Source organism: Vombatus ursinus, unplaced genomic scaffold (genome assembly GCF_900497805.2).
Source record: "Vombatus ursinus unplaced genomic scaffold, bare-nosed wombat genome assembly UNPS02014806.1, whole genome shotgun sequence".
Lineage (NCBI taxonomy): Eukaryota > Metazoa > Chordata > Mammalia > Diprotodontia > Vombatidae > Vombatus > Vombatus ursinus.
This window is the reverse complement of record NW_020954584.1, coordinates 954268-970230: the sequence shown is the minus strand read 5'-3', so window position 1 is coordinate 970230 and position 15963 is coordinate 954268. Positions and strand designations below refer to the sequence as shown.

Below are 15963 nucleotides of genomic sequence, written 5' to 3'. Positions count from 1 at the left end.
TCATTATATTTACTGTTTTAATTGTTCCTCTTCAGAAGTAAGCTGGTTGCCAAAATTTCACATTTTGCTAAGGCCTTATGAGCTATGATTTTAAGTATATACCCATCCAGTCTAGTTTAACATTTCTAGGGGAACCATGGGTATGGAAGTGGTGCATCACAGGCTATGTTAATAAATGGTTCATTGACAGAGGATACAGACTAGGTCTTGATCTAGAAGTCTGAAAACACTAAAGTTGATTTCTGTGAGGAGATATGGGAATTTTCTCTGAAGGATTCAGGCATCAAAACAACACATTTGCTTGGGACAGTGTAAGTAGGCCAGTGATCAATACCTACCACAGTCCTAGAAAAGACAGATTAGTACTTAGTATCTGAAATACAGCTTGACACAGAAAAAAAACTGAAATGACTTCAACCATATCAAGGTATTTTAGAACAAGTATTTCATGTTTCTAGTACATAATTCCAAATTCATGCTCATTTATGCATCTGAATATATATGAAATTATGATTATTATCATTATTAATTCATTTATTTCTGTTCAGGTTATGCCACTGGTGATTTCAAAGTTCAGATGACAAAGAAAGTAAATAGCATTCTCCCTTAGATGACATAGAGAGCTCCAATTCACTAATTCACATTTCACTCCAATTCATTTTCCCCCAGGAAAGAAAGACAGAAATAGATGAATGTATAAATAAACAGATAATTAAACATAGATGAATGAACAGATAAAGAAGTAAATGAATTAATGTATGAACAAATGAATGAATAGATAAACTAATAAACAAATAAATACATAAATGCATGAGATGAATTAATGGATTGGTAGTTAAGAAAAGGATAGGTAGATAAGATAGGTAGATTGGAAAGAAAGGAACCTCTAATTAGAACAGTCAAATCAAACTCAAGAAGAAAAGCCAACACATAGTATGTAAAATTGGCATAGATGAAGCTGAATTCTCAGTGAAGGGGAACTCCAACAGTCAATCACGTGGCCTTTTCTAGGATAACCTGAATTGTCCCAGTCTTTCTCATGCTATTGTTGGAATGGCATAGGGCATTTTCAACTACAGATCTGGCCATTCCAAGAAGATAACCCACAATATAGTACAGAGTTAGGGAACACTAGTGAGTAGACTACTAAAATAAGTATGTATACTAAAAATATTCAAGGGTCAGTTGTTTTTTTTTGGGGGGGGGTGAGGTCAGGTATCAGCCTATACAGACTATCCCCATTATATGTGGGGAAGGAAGGAAATCGATATGATCCAATGAAAAGATAAGGGAACCAGAGAAGATGTATTGGGGAAAGTGTCAATCTGTGGATGATGAAATCAACAGAAAAAAAAGGACTTTTGCCAGAATATGCACCCTAGTCCTTGCTACTTCAGAGGGTAAGGCTGGTGGATCACTTGAATTCAGGAATTCTGACCCGCAATATGCCTAAAACAGTTTGAATGTACACACTAACTCTGACATCAATATGGGGAGTCTAATATGGGATCAAGGAGTTGGATTTGGGAAGGGGGCTCCAGGTTGCATAAGAAAGGGCAAGCTAACCCAGGGCTGAAACAAAGTAGGTCAAAGTTCTCATGCTGATCAATAGTTGAATTGAACCTATGATTAGCTGCTACATTTTTAGCATTGGTAAGAAAGGGAGAGAGCCTTTCTTTAATAATAGCAGAAGGGCATTTTCATTTGTTCCACTGAGTAACAAGTAAAGTCTTTTTTTAAACCTTCGAGTGGTATATAAATTACAGCTGCTGTTACTATTACCACTGATGATGATGATGGTGGTGATAATGATGATAACAATATTGTTATTTTTAGCTCAAAGACCTTTGAAAACATGCACCTCCTTCAGGCAGGGCTTCATTACTCATCTAATAGAACCATAGCATAAGCTCTTTTTGTCTGTTCAGGCTTTTATTGTTTTCAAGTAGTAGAAACCTATCCATTCCTGAGGTAATACAGTCTATGTTGGCACTTAATTTCTCAGAATGTGTTAACTTTCACCAAGTATGAATCTGTTTCTTTGTACATATTTTGTATCACTGTGAACATAGGAAGGAGAATGGTACATAACAGTGAAAAGGATGTTGTATAGAGACTCAAAGAACATTTCTTGGAATCCTAACTCCATCACATATTAGTTGTGTAACCTTTACTAAAACACTTTGTTTCTCTGGATTCATTTCTCTTTTATACAAAATGAAGAGCTTGGACCGGGTGATTTTAATGTCCCAACTCCAAATCTATGATTTTATAAATTTAAGTGACTGTGTGTGTCCATATATTGGCATGTGCACATACACAGTACACATACTTACAGATACATATACAAATAATTGCTTATATGCACTTTCATATCTGTGCATTGCACACATGTAAGTATACAGATATGTGTGTGTTTATAAAGACAATGTTCTATTTGAGATATTGTAGTATGCTCCATGGGAACTGATTTTTGTCCCAGGTTATGAGCAACAGAGGAAAAGGTGTCAATTTATAATCTTTTACCTCTTGGCTTACTAAGTTAGGAAAATGTTTCAGAGAGATTCAGAATTCCAGAAGTATCAAACTGAAACTCATCAGATTTCCCTCCCCAACCACAGAGGTCACAGGAGTTGTGATTTGTGAACTTTGTATTGAGGAAAACTCAGTTCAGAAGAAAGACATTCTCATTTTCTCTTGACCTAGTCACTAGAAGGGTGGGGACACACAAACACACACACACACACGTAGAGGCATCTCTTAAGAGATATAGATTAAAAAAATCTTTGAGGTTGTCAAAAAGAATAATTCACATGCTCTGAAGTAATTTCACAAAGAAGTCCAGCCATGTTCTTAATCTGGGATTCATACCCTCCTAATAGGGTTTGTGGCTAGATTTCTAGGGGGATGAGATCTTGGAAAGGAAAAAAAAAATGATTACCTATTTTCAACAATGTCTAAGTCTAATTGTTTCCTTAAATTGTGTAGGTATGCATTAAATATTACTCAGAGAAAAGGGACTATAAGTCACCAGACTACCAAATGGGACCTATGTCCCATAGGGAGGGAAAATGTTTTACAAATTTTAGGTTGAAACATTAGCAATGTTGTGTCCTCTCAGATCATTTTCATTATCTTGGAGTCATACTTGGCATTTTTACATCCATAACTCTCCTGAATTTTGGGAGAGTAGACCAGAAATAAAATTATCTACAGCCCTAAGCATCCAGTAATTTACCTAGCACCATCCAATATAAAGATGAAATAAACTTTTTTGTATGTATGTGTGTTGACTGAAATTTTCAAGGTAGGTTGCAAGGTAAAATAAAAAAAAAAGAGAGATTGTTGCACAGTGCTTATTATCTAGTAAAATTTATGATTTATTCCACTGATTTGGGGGAAAAAAGTAAATACAACTGAGTAGATATGTGATTTAAATAATAATAATACACATTTAGATAGTGCAAGGATGTCAAAAAATGTGGCTATTTGTTAATGGATCAGAATCTTCCCAGTACATCATGTTTCCATTTAGCTCTATTTGCAATCAGAAAATAAGAACTAGAATTTGTCATATAAAATGATGGTAAAAGTTTACAATGCATGTACAGTCTATTTGGGAGAAACTTCAGGTCTTAAATATGTTTGAATTTCTTTTCTAAAGAAAACTTGAAACCCTCCAAGATATTGTGAATAAAAAAAAATACAGTTCTAGAATCATTTATAATCTGAAGCCACTTTTCTACTCCATAATTTCCTCATGGCATTTTTTACCTCTTCATTCCTTACTGTGTAGATAAGTGGGTTTAACATTGGGGTGACAAGAGTGTAAAATACAGTTATAATTTTATCCATGGAGAATGTAGTTACTGGTCGCAGATACATGAACATACAGGGGACAAAGAATAAGATCACTACAGTGACATGGGAGCTACAAGTAGACAGAGCCTTGCGTCTCCCTGCAGAGCTGTGACTTATCAGGGAACGCAAGATAATGACATAGGAGAACATCAAAACAACAAAACTAATCATTGAAATTAACCCTGCATTGGCAATAACAAGCAGACCAATAAGGAAGGTGTCTGTGCAGGCAAGTTGAATCAAGGGAATAATGTCACACACAAAGTGGTCTATAACATTGGGCCCACAGAAAGGAAGCCAGACAATGGTGAAAATCTGTCCTAGTGAATGGAGGAAGCCCACTGTCCAAGCCAATCCAACAAGGCAACAGCAAAGACGGTGGTTCATTATTGTCATGTAGTGCAGAGGTCTGCAGATGGCCACATACCTGTCAAAGGCCATTATTATGAGGAGAACAATCTCAGAAGTCCCAAGAAAATGCTCTAGAAAAAGCTGGGTCATGCATGCATTGAAGGAGATGGTTTTCTTCTCACGGAGCAAATCCACAAGCATTTTGGGGACCATTGATGATGGGTAGAAAGCATCTATCAGAGACAAGAATGCTAGAAAGAAGTACATTGGCGAGACCAGAGTCTGACTGGAGGCAATAGTGATCACAATGAGCATATTACTCATGATGGTGATAATATAAGTGATTAAAAATATAGCAAATATGACTTTCTGCATCTCAGGATTCCTCATAAGACCCAATAGAACAAATTCAGTCACATTCCTATTTGCCATCTGACCTTTACAGAGACTTTGAATTCAGGTGTAAATTCCAGTTATCTTATGGACATACAGATGTGTCTAAATGTAGCCACTTTCTGATGATTTCAAACATTCTGACTGTACTGGGAGATTCCTTTTCATAGTATACCTATGAAACAATCAAAAAGACATATATTATAGTGTCTACTTCACATCAATTCTTCAAAATCAGTCCTTCAATGAGCATCTATTAAACAACTATATGCTTGATATTGGGGACACAAAGATGCATAAAATATTATCTGCCCTGAAAAAAAATTACATTCCATAGGAAGAGACAACATATAAGTATATACAAACTATTTAAATAACAAATACAAGATAATTTTATGCAGAAGGATCTAGCAGCTGACTATGCAAAGGCTTGGAGAGGAAATGGATTGTTTTGTCAATATTATGACATGACAAGGAGGTGGGGTGTGAATGTCTGTGTATACACTCATGTATACACATATATATATATGTATATATGTGTGTATGTGTGTATGTATGTATGTATGTATGTGTGCATATACGTATTTTGTGAGGCAATCAGAGTTGTTACTTGCCTGGGTCACCAAGCTAATAAGTGTCAGGTGTCTGAGGTCAGATTTGAACTCCAGTCCTCCTGACTCCAGAGTTAGTGCCCTATCCATTTTACCACCTAGCTTCCCTGGGGGGAGTGGAGTATAATTTTTATCAATTAAAAGTATATAATTCACTCTAAAAAACTGCTTCTGACTTATGGGAATAATGTGTCCTATTCTATAATAGAAGCCAATCAGAAAATATGATTCATTTTCTAGAAATGAAATTTATAAATAATCTTATTTAACTATATTTTGATGAAATGGGCATAGCTATGCTGAGGTATTTTACAACAGATGCTTATGCAGCATTCTCACTTCTAAGTAAATTTAATTTATCTCATATTTTTCTGTGATTTCTATTTATAGACTGGGGATCTATTAGGTACAGGATTAAAAAGACTACCTACAAATTCACTTATGTTCCAGTCTTGTCAACAGCGATCGTGAGATGAAATAAAAATACACATGGATATGAAGGGGCTTATTATTTATTCCTCATTATGAAATATGACCTTTTGTGCTTCTGTAAATTCTACCAAACAATTAAGCATCACTAAAATTTGGATTAGATCAGTTGGTTGTAGTGATAGGTTGCTTCAGTAGCAAGCTTTTTAAAAATTTAATAGTAAATTGAAAAATTCAGTTTATTCAACCATTCTGGAAAGAAATTTTGAATTATACCTCAAAGTTACTTAACTGTTCAAACTTCCATGTACCTAGCTCTGCTAATATTAGGCTTATACTTCAAATACATCAAAGAACTGTTGAAAACAACTATCTGTACAAAAACATTTGTGGTAACTCTTTGTAATTAAAAAAAAGGAAACTAAAGGGATGCCCTCCTATTGAGGAAGGCTAACAATTTATACATTTAAAGGGCTATTACGGTGTCATAAGAAATGATGAAATTGATAGTTTCAAAGAAAATTGGAAGAACCTCTCTTAAGTGATGTAAAGTGAACAGAAAGAGGAAAAATGTATACAATTATAAAATGTATATGTTGTAGAGGAAAAAAAATACTTTGAAATTCTTCAGGATTCTGATCAAGGCAATGATAAAACATGAGTCCAGAAGGCTGAAGATGAAACATGCCACATGCCAGAGAAGTCATGAATTTAAACTTCTAAAGAGAGAGTCATGTATTTTGAGAAATGGCTAAGTTGGGAATTTGTTTTGGTATGTTATACATATTTGTGGTAAGTTTTGTTTATTTGCTACTTTATTTACTGGTCTATTTATTTATTTATTTAAAATAGTGGGTTGTGGGAGAGATGTTATAAATGCAGGTAAAATTAAATAAATAATGTTTATTATAAAATATTAGATTCATTTAATTTAGTTCTCGTGTGTAGACATAGACAGTGAATCACAAGACAGAAACTATCAATTGCCACTTAGATACACCTTTTCACAGAATTAACTTAAAGTATGTGTAAATCCATGCTATTTCCTCACAAGTCATGGCTATGTAACAAAGTAACTGAGTAACTTTGAAAAATACAATCAATCTACTTATAATAGTACCATAGATTGAGATTTTATGGTAATTTAGGGATCAATTCTAGTCAACTACATCATGGAATATATCATATTTTATACTACTTTAAATTTTGCTACACACTAAATAGACATTTGGTGACCCTGCGTGTAGGTAATGGAAATATTATTATCCCCATTATAGAGATGAGAAAGCTGAGCCTCTAACAGATTAAATAATTTCACCTGTGGTGAGACATCAAAGACAGAATTGTGGCTCACTGGGTAATCACTTGATTAGTGTATCATAATAGAAATTCCTGTAAGTGTAGGTTATATGTAGGCTGTACTAGATGGGCCCAGGGGCTGACCTACAACTAATAAATTCTGTGATTCTGTGTATAATGAAAGAAAAGTCCTGGTTTTGAACTCAGATCATAGCTTTTTTAATGTCTTTCATGTGCATTATTGTTATTCAGTCATTTCAGATTTGTCTGACTCTTTGTGATCCTATTTAGGATTTTCTTGGCAAAGATACCAGAGTAGTTTGTCATTTCCTTCTCCAGCTCATTTTATAGATGAGGAAAGTGAGCCAAACAGTTTTAAATAACTTGACCAAGGTCACACAGCTAGTAAGTGTCTGAGGCCACATTGGAACTCAGGAATATGATCTTCCTAATTCCAGGCCTGACTATTCAGTGTACCACCTAACTGTCCCATGTGGCTATAGGCAAATACCTTAAGTTCTCTGAATGTCAGTTTATTCATTGAACTAGATACTTTATACACTTTACTTGTAGAGGAGATACTTTATATCTCATTATGCATTTTTTAGTTCTGTATTATGGTAAGGAATTTTTTGAGAAAACAGTTAAGAAGTGACAGGGCCAGGGATTAACGCTAAGTTTTCTGGCTCTAAGTACATTTGTTGTTGTGGTTGTTGTTTTCCTGCTACAAGACTTCTCAGCCTTTCACAGAGTTGTAGAAGGTCACATTCCTTGCAAGTTTGCATGTACATGAGAAAACTGAGCTTAATAGAATTCTATATTTGATTATTCTGATAATATTTACATAGTAATACCAAAAAGACTCTGAGGCACCATCATATTGCCTTGTCAATGAGATCTCCTCATTCAAACATGTTAGAAAAAAAGACCTGTGCCCATTGAAAAGAAAGATTCAAAAATAGTCATAAAAACAAGATCTATTTGTATTTAATGCTTTAACACCATTCATTGTAATTCATCAACCAACTATTATGTCTACAATGTGCATATAATCTCCCTTCCTATTCTAACATTCTTTTATTTGAAAAGTATAGGAGAGTCAACAGCAGATTTTCCCCTTGGGCCTGAGAAGGATAATAATCTTCACATGAGAGAATACAGAGGGAGTATAGAAATGAGGGAGTGAACATACCTCAGCTGCTAGTGCAAAAATGCTGACCAAAAAACACTTTTGGTAATGTGTTGGTAAATATAAACAAGCAAATATATAAAAAGGCTTAAAAAAAAAGAATACTTATTGTGTTGAAGAAACTTATGTCATTTATTCCAGGTTTTTCCATCCTTAATGGAAGACTTTGATTTTACTTTGCAATTCATTATTCTAATATGAGTGTTTTAATGGACCTTCCAAAGAAAATACCTAAACATGGGAGTTATATTAGAATTTGTCCCACCTTTTTATCCTTGGAGAAAGCCCCATGGAGAAGGAGAGCTTGATTAAAAAGGACTTCAATGCCAAGAGAGCAAATTACTATATTGTTGTTATTTTTTTCCCTCCAGTGGTGAGAATAATAGAAAGCTCTAAAGTAGATTCCCAAATGATGTGGATGTACGTGCTGCCCATGTAAACTCCCAGATATCTTAAATGAAAAGTTACAGAACTTAGTTACATATATATATATATATATATATATGTAACTCTGTGTGTGTGTATACACACACATATACATATATAAACATATACATATATAGACAGATGCATATACATATATGTGTGTATGTATATGTATATGTATATGTAGTGGATAGGTACATTCTTGCATTTCATTAAAAATACCCCCAGGAAATTTTATTTATCTGCATATAGGAATCATGAGCTTACTCTCTTCACCCTTTGCCTACCTTCTCTGCCAAATGATGAGAAAGTTGAAAAAGTAGGTTCAGATATACTGCGCAAGAAGATTCTACTACCACCACCACCACAAATACACATCTAATAAGCTGTTAGACATAAACTTGTCCTCAAGAAACCAAAAATTCTCCCTCTAAGAAAGAATCAGAACTATAATTTTTCAAATTCTTATGATCTGAAAGGGTTCAATCATCCCCTTTCTCTCCTTTTTAAGACATTAAACTCCCTTTTAGCCATCCCTTCCCCATTTTCCTCCTTTTCTTTAATCCCTGATCAAGAGGTATTTCTTCCCTTTTCCAAAGTTAACCCTTTTACTTAATCTCTTGATGATACCCTCTCCCCTTTCCTCTGAAAGCTTGCTGCCTTGATCATTCTTTCATTTCCTATTATCTCCAGTTTATCCTTAGAGTTAATTTTCTTCACTGACATATTATGTTCAAGACTTCAAGACATTAAAAAAAATGGCACTTGAAGTCTTAATTCACTCAAATTATTTCACTATAGCTCTCTTTGCATAGCTAAACTCCTAAGAAGGCTTGTCAGAGTGGGTTTACCCCCCTGTCACCATCCACTATTCTGTAAAACAGTTATTGACTCCATCAGTTAACTAAAATTCAACTCTTAAATGTTATCAAAAGATTTTAACTTCTAACTCTGATTTTTTTCTCCATTCTCATTCTAATTTATTGTTAAACTTTTAGTATGTTTTATCACCATTTCTACTTAGCCACTCTACTGCCTGGACTTCTGTGGCATTGATCTTTCTTGGTTCTCTTCACACATTCTTGCTCTGCACATTATGGAAATGCTCTATCTTGGGCCTGTTTATCTCCTTTCTCTAAAAACTCTCATGATGATTTCATCAGTCCTCATGAGTTTAATTATCCCAAATAAGTACAACCAAGTTTATTTTCTCCTTTGAACTTCAATCCTTCACTACCAAATTCCAACTGTATATCTCTAATATGAAGTGCTATAGGCATTTCAAATTCAACATACTAAAAGTAGAATTCATATTTTCCCCTTATTTATCCTTATTAAAACTGCTATTTTGTTGAGGGTACCACCTTCCCTCCTGTACTAAAGAGTAATATTCTTAGAATCTTTTTTTTTACCCTTTCTTGTCCTTCACCGATATTATCAAAACAGCCATCAGACTATTATGTCTAACTCCACAATACGTCTTTTACTTTTCCTCTATCTTTTCATTCTTACAACATATAACCAAATTTAGATCCTCATCCTTTTCTAACTCTATAGGAGTAAACTTCTAGTTAATCTATACTTTTTGTATCTTCACTTCCCACTCCATTCTCATATAGCTACAAGTTGATATCACTAAATCACAGATGACTATGCCACCCACCACTCAAAAATCTTCAGGGGCACTATATTACTGATACAGAAAAAATATAGCACAACACAGTAAAAACAAAAATAACAACAACAAAATTCTATTATTTTGTTTGATATTTGAAGCCATCCTTACTGTGTTTCCAATATACTTTATTACACTTATTTAGCCTTATTATCCTTAATATACTTGCCCTTCTGGTTAAAAAAAAGTATACTAGTTATTTCCTATAAATAACTTTCCATAACTATGCTTCAAACCTTTGGCCAAGAAGTTCCATATGGTGGGAAAGCATCCCCTTCTCATGTTTTGTTTCATAAAATACATGGCTTCCATCAAATCATACATTAAATACTCCTTTCTTTAGGACTTGTGACATCTCTCCTCAAGTTTTTGGAAGTCTTTCTCTCTAGAAATCTCTGTATTTCTTTGCATTTTTTGTATATATTTTGTATCTACTAATCTTTTAATTGTCTTAATTAATTTGTCTTCCAAATGGAATATGAGCTTTTTGAGGTCAGGTATTATTTGGTTTATTATATTCTATTCCCAATACCTAGTATAATTTCATACACAGAGAAGGAAAGGAATGAATGTGCATTGTTTTAAATAGCTAAGGAATATATTTCTAGAGGCTCATCAAAGCCTTCCTTTTTCTCTATTCCAATCTCAAACATTTGGCAAAGATTGATTCTTCTATTAAATGATGAGACTCCTTCAAGTGGTAAGCTCCAACTATCTTTCATCACTATTTTTCACACAGTACTTTTAGAAAAATAATTTCTGTTTCACATACAATGACACATTAATAGTAATTTTTAAAAATCTAAGGATTTTTAAAAATTTCATCACCACCTCAGATCTCCAGGTAACTACCTATCTTCATTATGATGATGATCCGGAACCATTTGCATTATGTTGGTAAAATATTTTAGAAAATTTTCACTTGGTTTCAAGGTTAACAATTTTATACTGTGCTGAGTCAACTGTAGAAAGAGTTTCTAATCATGTTCCTTCAAGATAAGCACTCTTGCAATTGACTTTGATTTGAGTGAGGGAGGGCTGTGCAAGGTCACCAGACTCACTTTCTCCTCCAGAGCCATCTGGGTCCAGTGGCCAGATATTCATCAGGATGACTGGAGAAGGCTCAAGATGTAATGGGAGATACTGGCCTTTTTAAACTAAGGGCTTTTCAGGTTCTCACTTTGAGTGAGAAAACACCCATTCAATGAATAGGCCTCAAGGACAAGGAAACAGGAGGCTTTGATTATAGTTCTTGCTCTGTCATTAGTTAGTTATGTATCTGTAGGCTGCTCAACTGCCAATAGGCTAAGCTTCTCCACTCATACAACCATAATAGAAATAGTATTATTTATATTTTCTTGTAGAAAGAGCTATTTTGATTAAAATAACAAAGTAAACTATGGGAAATAAACTAGAATTTTTCCCTAATGACAAAATGACCCTCCAGACATTAGGACCTGGATAAATGTTTGGTGAGACCTCCCACAGAGGTCTCTAGCTGATCACCCTGGTAACTACAATGTAAAACTCATATTATTTCCTATAAAAGGACCTCAGTATTCCCAGTAGAATGACTCAGGCTAAAAAGATCATTAACATTAAAAATAGCTTTATATGTAAAATTTTCTTTTTTCACTCATGCAACTAAAATACAGAAAATATTTGTGCCCAAATGTAGTCAAACTATCACTCACTTTCTTTCTTTTTTCTTTTTTTATTAGTTTATTTAGATTTATTAACAATCACTTACATATGGTCATGAGTTTAAAATTTTTCTCCCTCTTCCTCCCCACCACCCTCCCCAAGACAGTGCACAATCTGATGTAGGCTATACATATATATTCCTATTAAACATTTTCACATTAGTGATGTAAATAAAAATTAGAACCAATAGAAGGAACCACCAGAAAGAGGAAACAAAACTTAACAGAAGAAAAAAAAAACCTAGAAATTCAAATTCCATAGTTCTTTCTTTGGATGTGAATAGCATTTGCCATCATGAGGCCTTTGGAGATGTCTTAGATCCTTGTATTGCTGGGAAGAGTTAAGTTTATCAATATTAGTCATTGCACAATGTGGCTGCTATTGTATACAATGTTCTCATGGTTCTGCTCACTTCACTCAACATCAGACCATACAAGTCTTTCCAGGTTTTTCTGAAGTCAACCTGTTCATCATTTCTTATAGCACAATAGTATTACATAACATTCATATATCACAACTTGCTCAGCTATTCCCCAATTGATGGGCATCCTCTCAATTTCCAATTCTTTGCCACCACAAAAAGAGCTGCTATGAATATTTTTGCACATGTGGGTCCTTTTCCCATTTGTATGATCTCTTTGGGATATAGCCCTAGAAATGCTATTGCTGGGTCAAAGAGTATGTGCATTTTGATAGCCCTTTGGACATAGTTCCAAATTGCTCTCCAAAATGCTTGGATCATTTCACAACTCCACCAACAATGCATTAGTATTCCAATTTTCCCACATCTTCTCCAACATTTATCATTTTCCTGTTTTATCATGTTGGCCAATCTGATAGTTATCATGTGGTACCTCAGAGTTGTTTTGATTTGCATTTCTCTAATCAATAGTGATTTAGAGCATTTTTTATATGACTATAAATGGCTTTAATTTCTTCATCTGAGAACTGCCTGTTCATATCCTTTGACCATTTATAAGTTGGGGAATGACTTGTATTCTTATAGATTTGACTTAATTCTCTATATGTTTTAGAAATGAGGCCCTTATCAGAGAGACTGATTGTAAAAAATTCTTTCCCAATTTTCTACCTTCCTTCTAATCTTAGTTGCATTGGCTTTGTTTCTGCAAAAACTTTTCAATTTAATGTAATCAAAATTATCTATTTTGCTTTTCATAATGTTCTCTATCTCCTGTTTGGTCATGAATTCTTCTGTTCTCCATAGATCTGACAGGTAAACTATACCTTGCTCTCCCAGTTTGCTTATAGTATCAGCCTTCATATCTAAATCATGAACCCATTTTGACTTTATTTTGGTATATGGTGTGAGATTTTGATCTATGCCTAGTTTCTGCCATATTCTTTTCCCAGCAGTTTTTTTTCAAGGAGTGGGATCTTATACTAGAAGCTGGGGTCTTTGGGTTTATCAAATAATAGATTACTATAGTCATTGACTACTGTGTCTTGCATAGTTAACCTATTCCCCTGATCCACCACTCAATTTCTTAGCCAGTACCAAGCAGTTTTGATGATTGCTGCTTTATAATACAATTTAAGATCTGGAATAACTAGGCCACCTTCCCCTGCATTTCTTTTCATTAGTTCCCTTGAGATTCTAGACCTTTTGTTCTTCCAGATGAATCTTGTTATTATTTTTTTCTAACTCTGAAAAATAAGTTTTGGTAGTTTCATTGGTATGGCACTGAATAAGTAAATTAGCTTAGGTAGAATTGTCATTTTTCTTATATTAGCTCGGCCTACCCGTGAGCAACTGATGTTTTTCCAATTATTTAGATCTGACTTTATTTGTGTGAAAAGTATTTTTTAATTGTGTTCATAGAGTACCTGGGTTTGTTTCGGGAGGCAGACTCTTAAATATTTTATAACGTCTACAGTAAGTTTAAATGAAATTTCTCTACCTCTTGATGTTGGTATTATATAGAAATGCCTATTATTTATGTGGGCTTATTTTTGAGCCTGCAACTTTGCTAAAGTTGTTTATTATTTCAAATAGATTTTTACTTGATTCTCTAGGATCCTCTAAGTATATCATCATGTCATCTGCAAAGAGTGATAGCTTTGTTTCTTCTTTGCCAATTCTAATACCTTCAATTTTTTTTCTTCTCTTATTGCTAAAGCTAATGTGTTCAGTATGATATTGAACAACAATGGTGATAATGGACATTCTTGTTTCACTCCTAATCTTATTGGAAAAGTTTCTAGCTTGTCACCATTACATATAATTCTTGTTGAAGGTTTTAGATAGATGCTGTTTATTATTTTAAGGAATACTCCATTTATACCTATGCTTTCTAGTGTTTTTAATAGGAATATGTGTTGTATTTTGTCAAAAGCTTTTTCTGCATCTGTTGAGATGATCATGTGATTTCTGTTAGTTTGGTGTTGATATGATCAATTATGCTGATTGTTTTCCTAATATTGAACCAGCCCTGCATTCCTGATATAAATCCTATCTAGTCATAGTGTATTATTTTTCTGATAAGATGCTATAATCTCTTTGCTAATATTTTATTTAAAATTTTTGCATCTATATTCATTAGAGAAATTGGTTTATAATTTTCTTTCTCTGTTTTGACTCTTCCTGGTTTAGGTATCAGCACCATATTTGTATCATAAAAAAATTGGTAAGACTCCTTCGTCACCTATTTTTCTAAATAGTCAATATAGTATTGGAATTAATTGTTCTTTAAATGTTTGATAGAATTAACAGGTAAATCCATCTGGCCCTGGAGGTTTTTTCCTGAGGAGTTCATCAATGGCTTGTTCAATTACTTTTTCTGAGATGAGGTTATTTAAGTATTTTACTACCTCTTCTGTTAATCTGGGCAATTTATATTTTTGGAAATACGTATCCATTTCACTAAGATAGTCAAATTTGTTGGCATACAGTTGGGCAAAATAGTTCCTAGTTATTGTTTTAATTTTCTCTTCCTTGGTGGTAGCTTCACCCTTTTCATTCTTGATACTAGTAATTTGGTTTTCTTCTTTCTTTTTTAATTAAATTAACCAAAGCTTTATCTATTTTATTGGTCTTTTCATAAAAGCAGCTCTTAGTTTTATTTATTAGTTCAATAGTTTTCTTAATTTCAATTTAATTAATTTTTTTCTTTGGTTTTCAATATTTCTAATTTGGTGTTTAATTGAGGATTTTTAATTTGTTCATTTTCTAGTTTTTTTTTAGTTGTATGCCCAATTCATTGATCTTCTCTTTTTCTATTTTATTTATGTAAGCATTTAGAGATATAAAGTTTCCCCTAAGAACTGCTTTTGCTGCATCCCATAAGTTTTGGTATGTTGTCTCATTATTGTCATTCTCTTGAATGAAATTATTGATTGTTTCTGTGATTTGTTGTTTGATCCAATCATTTTTTAGGATTAGATTATTTAGTTTCCAATTATTTTTTAGCCCATCTTTCCATGGCCCTTTATTACATATAATTTTCATTGCATCATGATCTGGAAAGGATACATTTAATATTTCTGCCATTCTGCATTGGATTGTGAGGTTTTTATGCCCTATACATGGTCAATTTTTGTGTATGTTCCATGTACCACTGAGAAAAAAAGTATATTCATTTCTATTTCCATTCAATTTTCTCCAGATGTCTATCATACCTAACTTTTCTAATGTTCTATTCATCTCCTTAACTTCTTTCTTGTTTATTTTGTATTTAGATTTATCTATTTCAGAGAGGGGGCCATTGAGGTCCCCCAGTAGTATAGTTTTGCTGTCTATTTCTTCCTGTAACTCCCTGAACTTCTCTAAGAATTTGGATGCTATATGTTTTGGTGTTTTGGTGCATATATGTTTAGTAATGATATTACATCATTGTCTATAGTGACTTTAAGCAGGATGTCGTTTCCTTCCTTATCTCTTTTGACAAGATCTATTTTTCTTTTTACTTTGTCTGAGATCAGCTGAGATCAGGATTGCTACCCCTGCTTTTTTTACTTCAGCTGAAGCATAATATATTTTGCTCCAGCCTTTTACCTTTACCCTGTAT

The 15963-nt window shown here is 33.6% G+C and overlaps 1 protein-coding gene across 2 annotated transcripts; it reads right to left on the bottom strand.

The window, feature by feature from the left end:
* Nucleotides 1-229: 229 nt before the first annotated feature.
* On the bottom strand, nt 230-9104 carry LOC114051862 (olfactory receptor 140-like). 2 transcript variants are annotated; one of them, XM_027874252.1, is made up of 2 exons: nt 3747-4644; nt 230-267 (listed from the first exon to the last, which is right to left on the bottom strand). In XM_027874252.1, exons 1-2 carry the CDS (start codon nt 4642-4644, stop codon nt 230-232), a joined length of 936 nt encoding a protein of 311 aa, XP_027730053.1. The 2 variants fall into 2 exon arrangements, with proteins under 2 accessions (XP_027730053.1, XP_027730054.1); XM_027874253.1 differs by lacking the exon at nt 230-267 and adding an exon at nt 9091-9104 and having other exon boundaries at nt 3718-4633.
* Between the last annotated feature and the right edge of the window lie 6859 nt (nt 9105-15963).